This window comes from Sprattus sprattus (assembly GCF_963457725.1).
Source record: "Sprattus sprattus genome assembly, chromosome: 4".
NCBI lineage: Eukaryota > Metazoa > Chordata > Actinopteri > Clupeiformes > Clupeidae > Sprattus > Sprattus sprattus.
In genome coordinates this window covers 41065067-41085747 of record NC_137923.1, presented here as the reverse complement: position 1 = coordinate 41085747, position 20681 = coordinate 41065067, and the positions used below count along the sequence as shown (strand labels likewise).

Sequence of the window (20681 nt, the reverse complement as noted above, 5' to 3'; positions counted from 1 at the left end):
CTGAGTGCGTGAAATGTGTATGCTTGAGAGATTCGGCGCCGGTGCAAAGTGTTACAACTGTGTGGCTTAGCTGAGGCCTAGAGTTCTCTGGAGGCCTCTCAATCTATCTCACATTCCTCTGTGTTCTCCCTCACAGGACCGTTGAGCTGAGCGACTGGCTACGGCGACTTTGAGAGGGGAAAAGAGGGGAAAAGAGAGAAAAAGAAACGCTGATAAGATTGAGGCTTGACGGTAACCTTGGGAAGTCTACCGAGAGTTTACTAAAAGTCACTCCAACCCCTCATCACTCTGGGAACACAGAGAGAGAGAGAGAGAAACAGAGGGAGAGAAAGACAGAGAAAGAGAGAGAAGAGGCAGCCATCCAATTAGAGCTAAGAATCTCCTCGGGCGTCCGAGATTCAATCCACTCCCTCTGGGATCACTCCCTCCCTTCTTCCTCTCTCTCTCTCTTCTCCTCCCTCTTCCCTTTCTCTTCTTTGCCTTCTTGACTCCCTCCCTATCCCCTCCCTGCCCCGATGTGGTTTGGCTATGACTTCCTCGTCTCCATTAAATCTCCCTCATTTCATGCTTTACTCTCGCCACCAGAGAGAGAGAGAAAGAAAGAAAGAGAGAGACATGGCAGGAGAGAGCAAAGGAGGTCAAGTGGAGTTGAGAGGATAATGCTGGAAGGGAGTAACTTTGCTATCTGCTTTCTCCAAAGGTCTCTCTCATAAACCAGCCCAAGCTTTGAAATGCTGATGCCCGGCTGTGTGTGCCTGGGTGGGAAGAGTGGAGGTGTCAAGCGTCATGACTGCCGCTGGTGGTGGTGAGCATTGTGAGCTTGACGAGGGAGACGATGCATATTGCATGCAACGAGGCTGCCAGGACTGTGTTCTTTGGAATCAAGCAGAAAGGGCATACTGAATGTGTGGCTGGAAGGGCTTTTGTGTGTGTCTGTGTGTGTGTGTGTGTGTGTGTGTGTGTGTGTGTGTGTGTGTGTGTGTTTCTGTGTGTTTCTGTGTGTTTGTGTGTGTGTGTGTGGGTGTTTGTGTATGTGTGTTTGTGCGTGTGTGAGAGAGAGAGAGAGCGAGAGAGAGAGTGTGTGTGAGAGAGAGAAAGAGAGCTGGCACAATAAAACTGCACATCACAACTACACCAAAAGAACCCCCCAGCAGAGGAACGTCCCCTCAAACACGTAGGATGTGAACTTGACAGTTGTAATCCTTCATCTCGCCTATCTGCAACGGTGTGTGTGTGGGAGAGGACAAATCACAAGGGGGGCCCCAAGTACGGCGCAGCGCCTGCAAAGCTCCGTCTTGCAGCGGATGTCTGGGGCACGTTTGAAGTGGCTGACTGACAGCTGGTGGCAGTGCTGGGGAAGGGCTCCAGGTCCCTGTCCCCCCGGAAGCGCTCTTTCTCCCCTCTTTCTCTCTCTCTCTCTCTCCCTTTTTTCTTTCTTGTGTAGAGGAATCCCAGGTCCCTTGCTGGGAATAGCCGGAACATTCCCTCACATCAAGGACCCCACCACCCCCCTCTCCTTGCCATCTTCCGCAATCTGCTACGCCAGTGACTTACAGAGTGACATCAATGGGTCAGGTCGTGCTGAGCGATGAGTTTGTGGCTATGAATTTCTCTCTCTGTGAATTTGTGTGAGAGTGTGATAGAATTAGTGTGTCTTGAGGTTGAGAAAAGAGGATGGGGGGGTGGGTTACTGGTGAGTTGGGGAGGGGAAGACAAAAGCGAACACAAAAGAAAGAAAAGATGTCGTCTCTTCTCTCCCAAAGCATTTTCTTCTCCACTGAACACCCAATGGGTTATAATTTCATAGCTTTGGCAAACGACAAAAAACAAAGGGAACATGAAAGAGACAAGAGCACGGTACCCATCATAAGCTCCAGCACTACTAGGCATGAGTGCTAGGTGTGAACTCCTCCAGTCTAATTAGACATGTTCATGTTCATGTGAGTGCAAGAAACAGAGAGAAAGTGAAAGAAAGAAAGAACAAAAACACACTTTTGATCTCCTCTCTTTGCTTTTCACTGTTTGCATCTTACAAACAAATATGTATTTATCATTGCCAGTCAGAAAAAGCTGTTGCCATCAGGGTTATGTTCCATTACTATTTCAACATTCCTAAGTTTGCTTTTAAATGTATTACTTTAGCAGATGCTGATATCCCATGCAAGTAACAGTGCAGTTTAGATGTACATTTTCCTCGTGCGGCTGTTCCCTTGGAATCGAACCCATGTTCCTGGTGCTGTTAGCACCTTGCACTACTAGCTGCTCTCTCAGTTGAGCCACAGTTTACAAGCACATCAATATCTTGACTGTTGTTAGCTATTTACAAACTCTCCTGCTTATAAAAACATACTGCATATTCCTGGAACTGATGAGAAGCTTGTTTTTTTCTATCTGTGTCATCCTTTCTGCAGTCTGGGAGATACACAAGCCGTCTGCCTTAGCTACCCTCCAGCTAAGCACATCATGCCCCAGTAAAGTGATGCATCTGTGTGTGTGTCGTTGTGCAAGTGTGCATCTGCATGTGTCTGTGTGTGTCTGTCTATTTGTGTGTGTATGTGTGTGAGCATCAGTGTGTGTGCATCTGTGTGTGCATCTGCATGTGTCTGTGTGTGTCTGTCTATGTGTGTGTGTGTGTGTGTGCATCTGTGTGTGTGCATCTGTGTGTGCATCTGCATGTGTCTGTCTGTGTGTGTGTGTTTGTGTCTGGGATGCTGCTCATTTGTGTGGATTGTGTCCTTGTGCACACTTAGCGCAGTGCATTAGATAGGGAGTGGTAAGCATTAGGTTTCTGTCTGGACACAGCGTGCCCTGGGGCGGCTCAGTCGATGCATAAACAATAGATCCGCAACACACTGGCTAGTCTGCTATAGTCGCACACTCTGGGAATATGTGGATAATAACAACAACACTCTACACACACTTACCCCTCATCCCCCCCTCTCGAACTGTGACACAAGGAAACGGGAACATTCTATAAACGTTCTATAAATGGCCCCTCCTGTGAGGTTTGCTGTGTCACAGCCCAGTGGGGCAGCCTTAGACTGACTCAGAGTCAGATACGACCAGACAGACACACACTCAGCCCCAGACGGACTCGCACTAAGCCCCAGACGCTCTCACATGACACATTCCCAGGGTGCCTACTGGAGCAACAACAAAAGAGACAGAACCAGACAAAACAAACACACACAAAAAATAAAACACATCTGAAAAACAAAGCAACATCGCCACTGGCAAAGACTGTGAGAATGTTGATGATGATGATGATGATGACGTGACAGTGTGTGTATCAGCTATTTTTAGCACGGCCTCATCATTTGTTTACTTCAGATTGAGTATGCAGCGCACATGTGTGTGTGTGTTGCACTGATGGAGTGCAAGGGGGGGGGGAATGTTTCGCTGCCTTTCTTTCGCTCTCTGTCTGTGTCTGTTTCTCTCGGCCTCTAAAGGAAGTGGTTAGATAACCGTCCTAGTGCCATGGGATGATGAGTGTTTTTGGACTGTACCAGTAGCTGTGAGAACTCACAGAGTGTGATAATGGCATTGCGAAATGTGTGAGTGGAAAGTGTCATCCGCAGAAGATGGAGAAGGAAGAAAAAAGAAACACACAAACAGTGACACATACACACACACTAACACACTCACACACTCACAGACACAAAACACAAATCCTCCCATTTTCTTCTACGGATGTGTCAAATGCTCTCACTTTTTTTTCTTAAGCTTCTTTCTTTCTCTCTCTCTCTCTCTCTCTCTCATTGTCTTTCCCTCCATCTCTGCATGTCACCCCTGCAGCATGGCGAGTGTCTGAAGATGTCACCTCTTAATAGAGACAAGTGGCAAACATTTTCGGTTAATTGTTGCGTGTCGTTTCCGCACTTGATTCGTGTGATAACGTAAATTGAGACAAGCAAATCTGCCATTCTTTCACCCACTTGTGGGTTGGCATGGTTTGGTTTAGTTGTACTTTTAACTGCCTAGATGGGCACACTTTTGGCTGTGTGCTTTGTCTGTGGTTCATCATCATACTCCAGTACACAGTCATGGCGTGGAGGCTGCAGAAAGTCATGGAGGCCAGATAATGTGTGTTTTCAGAGAGAGCGAGACAGAGAGAAACAGGGTGGAAAAACAAACCAAAAGAGAGGGAGTGAGAGTAACAACTAAGGGAGGAGGAGGGGACAAAACTCACACTGTACATTTAGTGTGCAGCAGAGAATATAAAAATGAAGATTAAGAAAGGAAAAATGGAGGAAAAATAGTCTGCTCGCACATTTCGGGTCACATCACAGCATCGCCTCCAGGAAACAGCACCAGAAACAGGGCTTCCCGTCTGCCACAATCACATCAATTTGCCTTTCATCAGCCTTGTTTACTGTAAACACCCAAACAAACAAACACGCGGCGCGCACGGTGCCGTGCTGATCCAGCCTTCAGTGGGAATGGTTAATGAGCCCGGCGCTGACACAGTCGACTCTTCCTGCTCCCCGGTGAGCTCCTTTGCAAGGTAGATTAGCTATGGAAGCGGCCTCTCACAAAAAAAACATCCGCTCAGGTATTCCCGTATGGACAGATCCGGATATGATTCCCTGAGATCATAAAAAAAAGAAGAAGAAGCGATTCGTAGGATGGGTGGAGGAAGCGTCTCGGAGGCGGTGAAAGAAAATGTGCGGGCGTGCAAGTTTAATCATTCAACCCAGGTGGATGTGGATGTGTGTGTGTGCGTGCAGTGCTTCAAAAGAGGAGGAAACTGGCTATGCACTGCCTGCCAGCTCACTTGTCACATTCAATCCAAAACCCCTCAATCTGCCTACGAGTCCCAGGATTCAGAGAATATATTCAGTACCCGGGAAGCCTCGGAGAAAAATATCATCAAATATCATCATCAAGTAATATGACCAGGCCAGTTTGGATTAGATACATGAGGTGTCCTTTTCATATCGGTGAGTGCACACAGGCTGAAAATGAGTTATATTATTTGGATCCAAGCTCTGGGATTGTGTTTCTATTATTATTTTAAGGTGGTGTATTAAGGAAAGAAAATTTCATCTGAGACAATTGGCCCCGGGGAAATAAACAAGTCACGAGGGAAGAATAAAGAGCTGCTTTACCAGACGGTTTCCAATCCGAGTCACGTCCCTGTGCACTGACCAGAAGTCAATATGTTGGGTGAGCGCAAAAATATAAACCAGCTCTATGCCCTTTTACGTCCTCAAAGTCAGACAATGCTTGGTGGTGGCTCTGTGCTGTTGGTGTAATAGAGGCAATGCAGCCCAATAATTATCCATTCGAGGCAGAAAAACAACTGAGAGGTCAAGCTGAGTACAAACTGTGTCTATATACATGGTACACACAAATCAGATGCTTACAGTTTGGATATGAGAATGTATTATTCACACATAATGGTAAATACCACAGTATGCAAAATTCATTCTAACCCTGGTCTGAAGGACTGGGATGGCACAAATGTTTGATGACTGTGTGTGTGTGTGTGTGTGTGTGTGTGTGTGTGTGTGTGTGTTTGTGTATGTGTGCACTCAGCTAACATGTCGCTGACCTACATTCAAAGCAGAGCAAGCTGCTGTCAGTTAGATAACCTTATCAGCGAGACATTAATGACAACCCCAGGCTGTGTGGTGCATGCGGTTTGAGATGCTGTGGATTCGAGAGGGAACAGGAACAAGGCAGCACTGAACCTGTGTGTGTGTGTGTGTGTGTGTGTGTGTGTGTGTGAGAGTGTGAGAGAGTGAGTGTGTGTTTGGGATTACTTAATGGATGACAGTGCCCCTGAATAGCTGAGCCAAGAGCGGCTTGAATGATTGCAGTTGGTCTGTTTACGTCTGTGTCAATCCCTAATTGGAAAGGATGATAAAAAGACGCACAGGGCATTTGTGTGACAGAGAGAGAGAGTAGAAGAAGAAGAGGGTTGAAAAAAAGAGATACATGCTAAACCTCTCCGATCCTCTGTTTCTTTAGCACCCTACCCCTTATTTTCTATTGCTTCACCGCAACATAAGGCATCTCTTTTGGAAACATAAGAACCTCGAGCTATTTAAAGCCTGTTTGCCTGTAAACTCACAATTATGGTCCATGGCCCCAACCCTCAACTGCAGTCAGATGTTCGGTGTTTGTCATGGCACGGTGCTCCTTCACATGAGTCGGGGGGCACCCGAGGGTTTGCTACTACTTTTGAAGTTGCTTAAGAGTGATTGAGTACGGTAGTTGTTTTTGAACAAAGGAGACCATTTTTTGGGAGGGGGGGCAACCTTCAAAGTGAGCCTGAAAGACTGTCAAATTATGCTTTATGAGAGAGTTATGGTATGTGGCAAGGCAGGGGGAGCGCAACTGGCAAATGAGAGCTCAGTGTGCATTTTTTTTTTTTGAAGAACATATGGAGGAGGGTTGGACTTGGCAGCTTGTGGACAGGGTGACCCACTTTTCTGCTGAGTCTAAAGTATAGCTGGGACACGAAAGGGCTAGACCCCAGGGCCCCAGGCCTCACTTTGGCCGACAGACATCGGGAATCTGACATCCAGATTGATTAATGCGCTGTTGCATAAGCACCATTCAACAATTGTCACACATATCTGCATTGTTGACACCCCAGTTAAACTTTTTGACACGATTTTACCCATTTTACGACATGCCAAATTGCTGCATTTATCTACTGGAGAGCGAGGGGATCCTACGCTCCAAGGAAGGGTGTGGGTTCTGTAAAAAAGCTGTCTGGTTGCGTTCGGGCGAAATGCAGTGCTGAAAGTTCCCACAGCATGGGTGTTTTAAAGTTGAGCCCTCACTCCCTCACATAGGATAGCCATGTGTCGTGCAAAAGCTCCATAAGAATCTGGCGCTGACGAGAAGGTTCTGGCTGTCAGTTCTGAGGGCTTTTCTCGCCTCTTAGCCAACCTGAGCTGACAGACACCCTTGTTTCTCTCATCATCGCGCCGAACAGCTCGAGAGGGTTCTCTCACAATTTCCAACGCCTTTTCACACTTTCCGTCCCGTGTGAACGCACATAGACCTGGCCAATACTGACACTATAGACTATCGCCAACACAGCTGTTCTTCAAATCGCAGCGCTCCGTAAAACATATGACCTAAAACACAACCGTGGCCCTGCAGTTCTGTTTTATTTGCATTTAAATCCTGGTCCTGATTTGAATCTCCATTTGAATTATAATGTGGGTCTGTGTCTAGGGTTTCAACTTTGCTTAAATTATTAGCTTGCCATCTGGATGAAGGAGAAGGCCATTTAATGTAACTATGGCACCAGACAATGCAAATTTGCTGAATGGTAAGTTTGTTTCCTGAGAGTTTCCGCTCATACCTGTGCTAAGTCTGCCTGCGTGCAGTTTGCCAGACCGATTCAATGGCTGGGACTATACCCAACGTGCAAGCCAAGCGTAACAACAATGTTATCTCATCTGTTGTCAGAGCCATGCATAAATCATGATAAGTTGTGGGATATGAACGATTCGGTCACGGTCACCTTTCACACACTAACTGCCGATATAACAGCAGGCATTATCTCTTCCCTTTTATTGGAGATGCAGTGCGCTGTTTTGATTGTTCTCTGTTTGCACTTCTGCTTTCTTTCTGTAACTCAACTCTGTCTGTATTACCACCCGAGTAATGTTTGTATACTGGCAGCTATGAGAAATGGCTATTTGGACCTTCTTTTTTAAATCAATCCTCTCAAATTCAGCCCAAACCGTATCTTAGTGTCTGAAAATAGATAAAGATAGAATACAAGAAGAAAAGAAAAAGATTGTTTTGGCAAACAACATATACCATCGTGGTGAAAGGCAGTGCACCAGTGCACAGCTTCTTGTCCTTCTCAAAGTATCTCTATTTATTTATTCATTTAGATTGAGCACGATGTGCGTCCTGGAGCAGGAGAAGCAACAAACATGTGGATACGCACATGTAAACACACTATATGTCTGTGCATGTGATTTTGTGTATGTGGGAGATGTGGTGGTGGTATGGGGAGGTGGACATGAGAGGTTATCACACAAACACACAAGGGGAAGTCAGCAGGTTAATACAGTGCAGCAGTCAGACAGTGGGGGGAGGGGTGGGGGAGAGAGAGACAGAGAGAAGCATGGTTCTCTTACCTCAGTTCATGCGAGGTACCGGGTACTGCAGACTGCAGTCTCAGCACTGCTCTCTTTTGTTGTACGGACAGCGGTGTGGTTCTTTCCTGCCAGCAGCTGCATGGCTTCCTGCATACATATATACGAGCTGTTTAAGCGCATTGACTGAACAAAAAAGACAGCGATAGAGAGAGAGAGAGAGAGACAAAGAAGGAGGGAATGAGAGGCAGTGAAAGATAGAGTGAGATTCGGAAAGGGGGTTAGAAAGTGAGGTATTTTGTCTCCCTCCCTTTTTTCCACACCCTTTCTCTCTCTCTTCTCCAAGTCCCTCCAGCACACTGATAAGAACAGTGCCACACACAGGCTAATCCACAGGAAGAAGCACAGCTACAGACAGCTTGATTGATGGGAAGGAAAGGTACAGAGAGGGAGAGAGAGGGAGAGAATAAAGGAGAGAGAAAGAGAGAGAGAACTTCTTCATCCTTATTTGGTAAAATCGGTGCTCGTTCGTCCTCGTCTAGTGCACCGGCTTACTGCGTTGCAGTGGTTTCGAACTCTCCACACGTCGGCTGTTGCTGTGTGTGTATGTGTGTTTCTACATGTCTGAAACACTCTCAGGCGCACACTCGCTCGTTCGCTCTCTCTCTCCCTCCCTCCCCGTTTCTCTCCTCCTTGCTCTCTCTCTGTCTCTCTCTCTCCCTCTCTCTTCCTCTCCCTCGCTCTGCCTCCATCCAGACATGACTGGATGTGATTTAGGTCAGCGCGTCTGCTCACTCGCCGGCTGTCTGCAGCGATGCACGGCTGCTGGGGCTCCGGGGTCTGCGTGCGCGTCTGTGTCACACTCAGAGCCGTCTACCATCCACCGTCTACCGCCCCCCGAGGTGGAGGTGGGGTGGGGGGTAACCAGCGGACCTCACCACCACTGGAAACCGAGATCTGGGAGAGCAGCCGTGGGGTGAGAGCCAAAGCCGTAGCAACAACGTGGAAACGGGCCTGAGTGATCAGCCGCCAGACGCCAGACTCCAAACTCCAGACAGCCGTTCCATCCACAACGTGGACAAGTTGACGTCTGGATGCGCAGTTTTCGCAATGGCAACCCTGTTTCGCCCGCGAAAGGTCCGATGGAAAAATTCGGAAGCGGTGCAAATTGTTCTCTCACTTCGACATGACGGGCGCGGAGGATGCTGCGATGAGGACGGCAGGAAAAACTCCCCGAAAAAAAATCCTGCTCGCTCTATCCCCCAAATCTTTTGTTCCTCGGAGAAGACGAATCACGAATTCCAACTTTCGCTTGTGGTTGTTGTTGTTTCTTTTGTCACATTGCACTTCTTTCTTTTGTCTTCACTGTCTTTTATGGTCGTCTCGGATTGTTCTACGTGGGGGAAAGCGCTTAACCCCCTTGTCTCGCAAAAAGAGAAGAGTGGAGGCGCATCATTTTTTGGGGTTGGATGTGAAAGGCGAGAGTAAGAGCTCATGAACGAGAGCGAGAAAGAGGGAGGGTGAGAGCAAGAGACAGGGAGGGAAAGAGAGAGAGCGATGCAGGCAAACTCCTGTCCCTGCCTGGTAAAAAGAGCCTGCTGGTACAGCTGTGCCTTCCTGTGCCTCCTCTTCCATTGTCTGGCTGCGTCGCAGTGCGTCTGGGAGAGAGCGGCTGGAGCCAGAGTTGTGCCTCTTGCAAAAAATAAATAACTAAATAAATGAATCCAGGACGCTGTGACACAGCAATCAGCTGATGCGCCGTGTCATCACTCGCCGCCCGCCTCGCAACGAGATGAGGGCGAGGAACAGAGGATGCTGGGTAGTCGCTGGGGCAACACGCTCACCTGGCTACACTCGTGTTCTCCGTTCGCGAAAAAGAATCGGCACAGTATCATCCCCAGCCGGCAGCGTAAAGGCAGGGAGATAACTCAGACGATCCATTCTTTGTGTCTCCCTTCTTCGCTTTTTTTTTTTTTTTTTGCTCTCTCAGTCTCGTTGGCGGTCTTGCTCTCTCTCTTGCACTCTAACTCTCTTCTTTTGCACGCAGCCTCTCTTTCTCACTCTCTCCCAAACTTTGTCATGATTTCCTCTTCTCCGTTGCTTTCTCTCTGCCTCTGCATCTGCATCCGCCTCCACACCCGCACCCACCCTGCATCCAGTTCTACCTCCTGGCCCTGTGTCGAGTGTCGTTATAAAACGACGACTGGATCGCCAAGTCACATCCACTGATCAACTTGCAGCCCAAAAAGTGTCACAGCCCCTTTTGCCAAAAACCACACCAGGTCAAATGTACACGCCCATACTCTCTCTCACACAAACACACACATTTCGCCATAGCAAATCGCCTTTGCCATATGGCCATATCCGACTCCTGACTCTCAATCTCTACAGTCATGTAAGGGTAACTAGGCTCCTCTTTTAAAACGTGTTTTGTCTGTTTCTGTTTCGCCATGATAGCAGAGCCTCAAATAACAAGATTTACAGCAGACATGTACAACAGACTGAGACAATGAGTAAAACAATAACAAATGCTGCACTGACAGCACGAGCCAAAACTGCTGAATTTATTTACATGACAAATCCAGGCAAGATGGCACGAAAAAATTACACAAAATAATCTTCCCCATTCTTTCTCTCTCCCTCTCTCTCTTTCTGTCTTCCTCTCTCTCAGTCTATCCCTCCATGGTTTGTTGTCTGGCGTGTGCCAGCGACTGATGTAGGTCAGCTCGTCTGGGTGGCGTCTCGTCCTCGGTTTCGTCTCCGTATGGGGTCTGTTGTTGAAACGGCTCCATCTGCGCCGGAGCCTGGTCTCCACGAACGCCCCCTCTGTGACTGACGGACAGAGGCGGCGCGTGTGGCACTGTGTCGACACGGTTGACTGAGCCTCCCCGCACACCTGTGGTGGACAAGATGAGGGGAGAGCAGGGGGGGGGGGGGGGGGGGGGGGCACCGTGTCCACATGCCTGCCAGGAGAGAGGAGGGCAGATTGAGGACGGTTTGTCCTTTGGACTGTTTTGGTGCGGTTTGTTTGTTTGCGCAATGGTGACACTTGCTCAGACACCTTTTGCAAAAGGCACATTTCTGCTTGAGAGAACACTTAAAGAAGAAAGGAAGAGTCAGACAGGGTCGCTATGGTGAAGAGTTTTGATTGGCAAGTAACTCCTCCACCCAACAAGTCCCTTGGTCAGCGGCCTTGCCCTTAGCACTCTCTGATTGGTCAGAAGTATCTAGTCTGCTTCAACAAAGTCAGGAGGGGATAGTTCCTCTCTGTCTCTGTCCAAACCAGCATAAACACTGAATTCCTTTAGTCACAAGCCTTTCCAGTATGATAGTTTTGTTCATAGACACAGTGAGCCTTCACATGGCCCAGTCTCTTTTTCATACGAATTTCACATCCACTAAAATATTCACTGACCTTGCCATTATACTGAATCTTTCCATTCATGTGTCCCCCATCAGAAACTTCAATATAATTTCATAGTCATTTCGGAGTAGTCCCCAGAGAAACTGGAACTACCTTTGCTTACGCATCATGTCCTGATCGTAACCACTCCTCTCCGCAAATGAAAATGAACAAGGAAAGCATTATATCCAATTTATTTTCTTTTCTAACCAAAGAGTCAATTTTAGGTAACTGTCAAAGGCCCAGCCCTCTCCTGTGGTTTTCCTGCACTTGAGGACCTCCGGTCGCTGCAAAGGTGACTGCTTTTGAGCTTGTGAGGCTCAGGGAGCGCTTTGTCAGGCTGGGGCTGCCACTTTAGTGGTTCCACGGAAAAGCACACCGGAGTGAGGAGGAGGAGAAGGAGGAGGAGGAGGAAGAGGAGGAGGGGAGACCAGCAGTGGCAGAGCAGCCGCCGCCACCACTGAAACCGCCCGTCCTGACATCTGTCCTATACACACACTCGGGGGGCAGTTCTGAAATTGCTGAGGTGGTGAAAAGTGTGTGTGTGTGTGTGTGTGTGTGTGTGTGTGTGTGTGTGTGTGTGAATGTCCCCAGGTCCTAAGATTTGAGAGAGCTGAGCATCTGTGGGAAAGTTGGAGGGAGGTGGGGGGGTGGCGGGAGATGAAAAAAAAAAGATCCCTATGTTCCGTGAGAGAGGATAAAAGAATGACTTTGTTTTTATCCTCTAAACTCACCTCCAGCCGTAGGGCACTAGTCTGCAGCAAGCACCCCCCCACCCCCCACCTCCCTCCATCGCTATCCCAAAAAAAGACTAATTTACATGACCTTGTTGTTCTTAATGTGGTTTTTGATCATCCTGCTACACGCCCCCCCCGGCCCCCCCACACACACACACCCCTCTTCCCAACCTCCTCTGTGAGTTTCCCACAATTCCCCTGCTTAACCACCCTTTTAGTGTAGCCAGGCAGGCTTGTCTCTGGAGAACACATTACCTAACTGCTCAATCCCCCAGAGCTGTAGCCAAAAGCACAGGCACCGCAGAGGGAAACTACCTGCACAGCTCACAGGCTTGAGGCAATCTGAATATTTTGGAGTCATTCCAGTCCCATTTTTCTTTTCTTTTCACCCTTTTAGCCCTTTCTCTCTTTTACAATTTCTATGGAAATTAGCCATCTCCCATTGGTGGAACACACTCCCACACGTACATGCATACACATGCACACACTGACCTATGCATACGCACACACACACACACACACACACACACACACACACACACACACACACGCACACACACACGCATACTGACACAAGGGCTCCATTGTGTGTGACCATTGCAGCCAGGGAGGCCGGTGAAATTATCCGTTTAATGAGGGGAGCAGTTAGAGATGGGACAGAGATGTAATGAATAACTTTTACTCCCCACCATCTGACAACAGACTCTGCCCTGTTCCGCGCTAGTCCCTGAGACTATCCCATAACTGGCTGCCCTTTCTCAACTGGCTAGGATTCGCTAAGCCTCTGTACGCAGTGATGCCGTTTCAATGTTTTTTTTTGTACCCAACTGGTTCAAGTCTTCACTGTGTGTGTGTGGCCACTTGGAAATGCTACTTCACAACCAAGCAGTTTCCTTACAGGACAGCCTGAACCGTGACCATAAAGTACATTTTTGTTTGCTCAAAAAATGCAGCACCCATCGAATCTGAGCATTATAGCTACACTCTGATTTCAGGATTTGTAATGCAGTATATTCAAAACAATGAGATGCAAACAGAGCTGAGGGAATTTCCTCTTCACTGATAAAGAAGGCACTCATTTCCCTGTCCGAAGCTCACGGAAGCCGCTGTAAACCGGGCGGGATTGTCTAGTCTTTTATCTGAATATGTCTGGAGAGCAAACACTGGGGGTGTTTCCATGGCAACAAACAAGCAAAGTGTGAATGGTGTGGTAGCGGACAGAAGGGGTGGTGGGGGGGGATATTTGTGGTTGGATTGCGCTGCAATCACAGGTGAATTGCAAAGCTACACTGTTGTTGCTTCCTACTGTGTTTTCAGAAACACACACTGTTTGATCTCACAGCAGCGCTGATGTTTCTACATGCCCCTACGCTTAGGCGCAGCTAGTACAGTGAAAGAACTACATGAAAGAGCGTTTCACTACAATCCCAGCAACCAATGGGTGCCATGTCAGTGAGCAATTACAAGGCTGTGGATAGCTTAACCAGTATGAATGGCCTCACTGTGTGTTCTTCTTTTCTGTTAGCGGCCAATTGTATGGCCACAAATATCCAAAGGGTAACCTTGTGATGACCACAGATTAATTATTGTTTCAGCAAACAGGAAGAACTTCCATATGTTACTACCCAAACGCTCTGACGTCTTATTCCTTTAATTTGAATGTCACACCTGTGCCATTATGGCACTCAGTTGAACTCCCTAATCGCCTCCTCTCTTTCTCTCTCGCTCTGTCTCTTTCTCTCACTATGGATTTATGACTCACGGTGGTGAACACCCTGAATGGTGCAGGTGGTGCCCTCACCCTTGAGTTGGCTGAGATTTTGCCCCCTTGCACCCAGTACCACCCCCAACTCCCTACTGCCTCAGGAGTGAGCACACAATGCCCAGTTGTGATGAAAAAAAAAGTGCTGAGCTATCAAATGGTTGACAGGGCCTCGCTAGCCAGCTGCCTCCTTTAAAGATAAGGAGAGCCGAGGCCTTCCGTGGCGCACCTGTTTAAACACTTAGTGCCACACTTGTGCCTAATAATCGGCACGTTAAATATCCACTTCACAGGAGCCGCATTATTGCTGCCAGCGTTGTGCTCACAACTTACCCTGAAATGCGCTCTAGGACTGAGGATAAACACCACACTGGCACAATGCCCTTATTGTTTGCCATCTTGTCCAGGCACACATTAGTCAAGTGAAGTGACAACTAACTGGTTCATCGGATGACCCAACCTCCTGAGGAAGCAGTTTATAGTAATGTTGAAAAGGTTTTAAATGTAACTACCTGAGTATAATAACATAAATGCCCACATAGTTGGCTATTTGGGAGACATAAACATTAGACATCTCACCCTAACCTTCACCCGTTGTGTTTTTAATAAACCAGCCCCTGTAAAGTGTTACAAGATGATGGCCAGCACTCTCTACATTGTATTACATTATATTCAGTGGTAGACCCAGAGAGGAGCACTGCAGTGGATGCTGAGACCTTGTGTTATCGTATGTAAACAACCTCCGTCAAGGCATTTTTATACTTCTACGATTCTCTCCGATTTGGTCGTAGAGGGACACTTTGGCACGCCTTGGCACGCCTTGGTAACACCTTCACCCAGGTGTTGCCGCCCATCCGACCCGTCGGAGAGCCGTCGGAGAGCTGGTCGGAGACAAACGCTTTTTTCTAACTTTTCTTAAAGAGACGGAGAGAGTCGGAGACCCCCTTGGCTGTGATTGGCCAGTTTACGACATCATTTCCAAAAACATCATTTCCGGAATCACACATGTCAGGACCTCACATTTCCTGTTTTCTGTCAAAATGTTTTAGTACTACAACGACTTTGGTAAACTACAAAGCTGCACAGCATGCAGCATTAGGCTACCGTATTTTATATAAACCCTCGAAAAGTACATTTCTCCCGACCACTGTTGGTCTCTTGGCTGGTGGCTCGGTGTTGAAAGTGCCTTCTCCAACCAGCTTCAACTGACATCTAACGTAATTTGCTACGGAGTAATGCTGGCAGCATAATTACTTTGCATCTATTAAATAGGAAATGTATTTCATGTATGTGTAGAACCTATTTAGAATGACTGACTTTACATAAAACGGCAGTGAAAGACATTTGAGTCAAACATTACTTTTGCCTCAATGAGGGTGGCGTGTGAGAGCATAATCGGCACGACAACGTTGTACTTATTAGCAGCACACTTTTGAGAGTTATTGTGAATACGCTAACGCTTGATTTAGCGGAAAATCTAGTAAACGTACGTACCACCTGTCTCCTGTTCTGTTGTTGTTGTAGTTGTCGCTCAAATCGCTACAAGCACGTCCTCTGCTTATAACTCAAACTAGTCCAGCAGCTCCACCATCAACCATTGTCTGTTAGTTGTTAGTTCTCTTGTTGTGTTTCTGATATAACTATAACACTACAATGTGGATTGGTATGAAGACTGCAGTGGGTTTAATTTTCTGCCCCTTACTTCATAGTTCTACGGGTATTTCTGTTCGAAGTGTGCATGCTTTGTTTTATAGTGACGTTTCACGCTAACACTTTTGACAAGGGCAACCGTCTCGTTGCAGATTAAACACATCGGGTTTGTCCTGCCCACAAGCAGCACAAATGCATAGCCTACTTGTCAGTCCACTCTGTCTTAAATTCGAGAGTTTTGGAATCAACTTTTCGTGTGTGAGAGCCTGGCAGATGATCATTAGTAAGTGTGCTAATGTATGTGTTTTTCCAACATATTCATGGTTGAAATCGCAGTCCCACAACTGTATGTTGAGGTATGCATGTTCTTGCTGTGTGTCTGATATAACTATAACACTGCATGATGTATGATGTATGATGAATACCGTGGGTTTATTTTTCTGGCCCTGTCCTCAGAGTTTGGGGGGTAATTTTGTTCGAAGTGTGCATGCTTTGTTTCATAGTGACACATTCACGTTACCACTTTTTGACAAGGGCAACCGTCTCGTGGCCAATGAGTGCATTGTCATAGCGTTGTAGTTATTCAAAGGTTACCCAGCGATCATTGCAGTATGAATGTGACAAAAATACCAAAGAAAATAAGAACGTATTCATTTTATTGGATCGTTTTATAATAGTTTCTGAATTGTATGTAAGATAAGCATATCGTTTTGTTATAAATCGCAATGTTTTTCACAAAAAAATGACCACCACGATGGAGATACATTTGCCTACTCAAGTGAATATATAACATTAGACATGTTAGTCTTGACTGTGCTACATGTCTCCAAGGCCCATGTGACTGCACCTGCCCGACAGGTCTTGAAGCAGCATCCGTGTCATGTCAGTGACAGTTGGGAGGAAAAACAATCAATGACTTCCAATAAAGAGGTTATGTGGTAGCTACGGGCTCGACAAACAGTAGTTACCCCACCCAGCGGTCTGGCGTTGAATAGGTTGAATAGGCTTTAGGACGCATAGCCGTCGGAGTAGTATGTAAGCCCGATCAGTACGTTCAATTTTTTCTGAATCAACCGCCTGCCCCCGCCCGCCCATTTTTTTTTCGAGGACGGAGAGGGATGCAGAAGTATAAATTAGGCTTCAGACCATTGACAAAGAGCTACTCTGTATCACAAACTACGTTGGTGCCAGGGCAGTTTACTCGTGTAAACAGACAGCACGTGATTGAAGGCCTGTGAGTTCATTACTAAAAGCTATTTGGTGACTCTTCCTGCCTGTTGTCGTCAGAATAAATAACCGTGTCCGCGTTGCTCCCTTAACCGCTTCTACTAGTCGACTGTCTTGTTTTAAAAGCTATGTTGAAGCCTATCTTGTCATATCCGTCTAGTCTAATCCGTTGTTGTTGATCAGTTTAAAATGTGCATTTTCCTTTTACAACGTGAGGTAAGGAGGGTGTAGCCTGATATTTGAATAGAGTTCAATGAGGACAAGGCTTTTACTTACACTGGTAGCTTGTTTTTCCTCCACAGTAGTGTGATCAGCACAATGTTAACAATGATATACTATACAAACTTGTCCACTGACATTATGTAATTATTTATATGTATGGTTCACACTGTTTTATCTTTATGCTAACAAAAGAAAACAAGTACATCGACTTCAATTCAGCTGTACAACGCCATCTGGCGGTGGGGAGAAAATATGTGGTAATACACTGTGCTGTTTGTGTGAGCCCAAAAGGTAACGCAAGGGGAATATTTTTCACGGAGGTCTTGTCAGTGTGCTCTCCAGCATGTTTATGGCCAGATTATCAGACAAGATGTTGTTTTAAAATTATACTAATAGGTATGCTAGTTGTTCAAAAGAAAATAAAAGAAGAAAAACTTGTAAAGTGAAAATGTATTTTATTCTGTGAAAGGAACGATTGGGCTTGACACTTATTGTGGTGAAGCCGATCATCGCGAGTATTTGCAGTCAGGGAAGTGAAAACCGCCTGATGCGTCTCCTTGCATTCTAGCTATGCCGAGAGTGCGAGAGCGGATTCTGGACCGCTGACTGAAAACAAACATTCTTGGGCGCTCTGTCCGCGCAGGTTAACGCTTAACACTTGTGCGTGTTGACACTGTTAACGAGATGCACAGATGATGCCGTTAGCTGAACACAGGGGTGTTCGTGTTTTTTTTTATCTGCGTCGCTTAAAATGCATTCATTAAAAAAATAACAACTTACTCGTTTTAATAAATAAATGCGATTCTATATGTTGCCCGTGGCGGGTCCCCTTGTTGAGTTCATGTTTATTTCTTTTCCCTCGTAGAACTCAACTGTGGCATCCGCCGTGGTTTACATAACCATAGTCATACATGATCTAATATCACAATCACCTATCCACACTTTGCTCACTTAAGTAGTGTAATGTAGTCTGTGTCCAAGCATGATCTATATGGAAGGAAGAAAAGTACACTATGTACCTTTAAAATAAGTTTGCCGTGCAGACATGGAATGAGGTCAGTCAGAAAGCTCCTCATTGCATGTGCTGATTATTATTAGATACAATATTCAGCCAATGAGCGCAGGCGGGGAGTGTCTCTGGCCAAAGACAGGCTGGAGACAGCAGCGGATTGGCTGTTTTCCCTTGCCTTTATACCTTCAGAAAGGGATAAATCCCTGTGAAGCGGCTTTACACGAACTATACAAAGTTGTGAATAGTGTGCGATAGATCGGACTATGAAAGTGTGCAATCGCCTAACCTTCATGCATGATGTTAAAGCAGCCTTTGCAGAAGACAAGGCGTATCTCCTGTTAAAGTTCCACATTTTTCTGCAGCTGTTTGCCCAGAGCGGCACCGGACTCGTATTCAGCCGGACCGGCAGCTGAACTGCTTGCCGCAGATGTTAGACGGCACTGGGATTTTTTAAGACTTTATTGATATTGGTGCTTTGTTTTAGGCCGTGCTCTCACACGAAAACAGACAGAGTTCCGGATCGAACAGCAGACTCTTTCCCTAACTTTTTACGCGTGTGGCCACTGCATCGCTACTTAGCTTACTGCCTCACTGTTCTGACGTACTCTGACTGTTGGACAAGCAGGCTGGTTTTACTCAACAGAACATTTAAACCGGTTGAGTTATTTATTTTTTTTGTTATTTCAACTCAGTTTGCTTTTAAAGCGCATGTGATCAGATTGCGCGATGGTTGAGCAGACGATCAACACGGACAACACTGACGTGCTTCCCGGCGAATCTGGGGAGATGGACTTGGACATGGACGCATCTCCGACTCCCGGGTCCCCAAGCTCGATGGATAAGATGGACGTTGCATGGTGCAAGACCCCGACCGGTCACATCAAAAGGCCGATGAATGCCTTCATGGTGTGGTCGCAGATCGAGAGGCGCAAGATCATGGAGCAGTCTCCAGACATGCACAACGCTGAGATTTCCAAGCGGCTCGGTAAGCGCTGGAAACTGCTTAAAGACTGCGACAAGATTCCCTTCATCCGGGAAGCCGAGCGACTCAGACTGAAGCACATGGCTGATTATCCAGACTATAAGTACCGGCCACGGAAGAAAGTCAAGTCGCCAAGCGGCAAGGTGGGTGACAAGGGGGACAGGAGCAGCAGCAAGAGTTCATCTAAGAAGGCCAGTGGGTCAAAACCCCTCAGCCGGACGCACAAGTCTGGGCTGGGGAGCGCTAAAGCGACCTCACTTGAGCAAGTTTCTCACTCCGTCCCCACAGACCACTACTCCTTGTATAAGACCAAGTCAGCCTCAGCAGCGAAGCAGATACCAGACAAACCAGCCAAGCGTGCTCACAGCTTCGGAGGGAGAAATCATGACAGCAGTCCACCTTCCGTGGCTGTGCCAGCTAGTCCCACCCTCAGCAGCTCGGCCGAGTCGAGTGACCCCCTCAGCCTGTACGAGGACGGAGTGACCAGCGGGAAAGATGGGGACGACTCTCCAAGCACACCATCGGCCACGCGCCTGACCTACACGAGGGTGTCATCTCCGACACCGTCTGCCTCACACTCTTCCTCATCGCAGTCCTCATCCTCAGATGAAGAATTTGAAGATGACTTGCTGGACATTAACCCGAGCCCCGGCTTTGACAGCATGTCTCTCGGCAGCATTGGCTCTGCGGCTTTGGACAGAGATCTGGACTTTAATTTCGAGTCGGGCTCTGGCTCCCACTTTGAGTTCCCCGACTACTGCACCCCCGAGGTGAGCGAAATGATATCAGGGGACTGGCTTGAGTCGACCATCTCTAACTTAGTATTCACTTATTGAACGCTTAAAGAGTCCCGATTTGCCATAAGAAAACACAGCCAGTGCTTGTGATAACATCTTTATGACTTTCGTAAAGATTGGCAGGATTGAGAAGTCCCGTTGAAACAAGCCTGAAAACGCCCCGTTAACCACACGATCCACGTGTGTCTGAAATTACAGAACTATGACTATGGGTGCCCTCTCCTCTGACAAGAGCGCAAATGAAAATGCTTAGCTTGCTCAATTGGTAGCTGGGAGGGATGATAATGCCAGTGTGTGCCCCAGACGCAGTGACTTACTGAAGCAGGCGGTGAGACTGGGACGTACGCACCGGGGCGAGTTGAGGTTGTCTCCCTGAATGAACTGTACTTTGATTAAAAGGGACTCGGACAGAAGTCTGACCAGCCGAAGAATTGGAGGTGGTGCACAAGTGAAACGTTGGAGAGTCTCTCACCCATCATCGACATGGGTTTATATACCATAAGTGGTGGCTTAAAAACACTTACAGACCGAAACGCATGCTCTCATTTTGAGATTTATGTAAGAACTGTTTAACAGTTTAACTATTGTTAATTTAAATGTAATGACGGCGCAATGTTTGATGACGCAAAAAGGAACACAATCACCAGCTTCTGTAACTTCAGGACTGAAATGCATCGCAGATGCGTTTCACTTTCTACACTACAATTCAGGACCAAAATTTGCCAGAGGCGTGTACTTTTCCCCTCTGCATTTTTCCTCTTTTTCCATCGTCGTGTTTTCTCCTTTTTATCTTTCTGTGCTCAGATGACATTTTATA

The 20681-nt window shown here is 47.0% G+C and overlaps 1 protein-coding gene across 1 annotated transcript; it reads left to right on the top strand.

Moving 5' to 3' along the window:
* The first annotated feature begins 18593 nt into the window (after nucleotides 1-18593).
* On the top strand, nucleotides 18594-19931 carry sox4a (SRY-box transcription factor 4a). Its single transcript, XM_080836478.1, has one exon. The coding sequence runs from the start codon at nucleotides 18812-18814 to the stop codon at nucleotides 19901-19903; it is 1092 nt and encodes a 363-aa protein (XP_080692604.1). The 5' UTR covers nucleotides 18594-18811; the 3' UTR covers nucleotides 19904-19931.
* The last annotated feature ends 750 nt before the right edge of the window (nucleotides 19932-20681 follow it).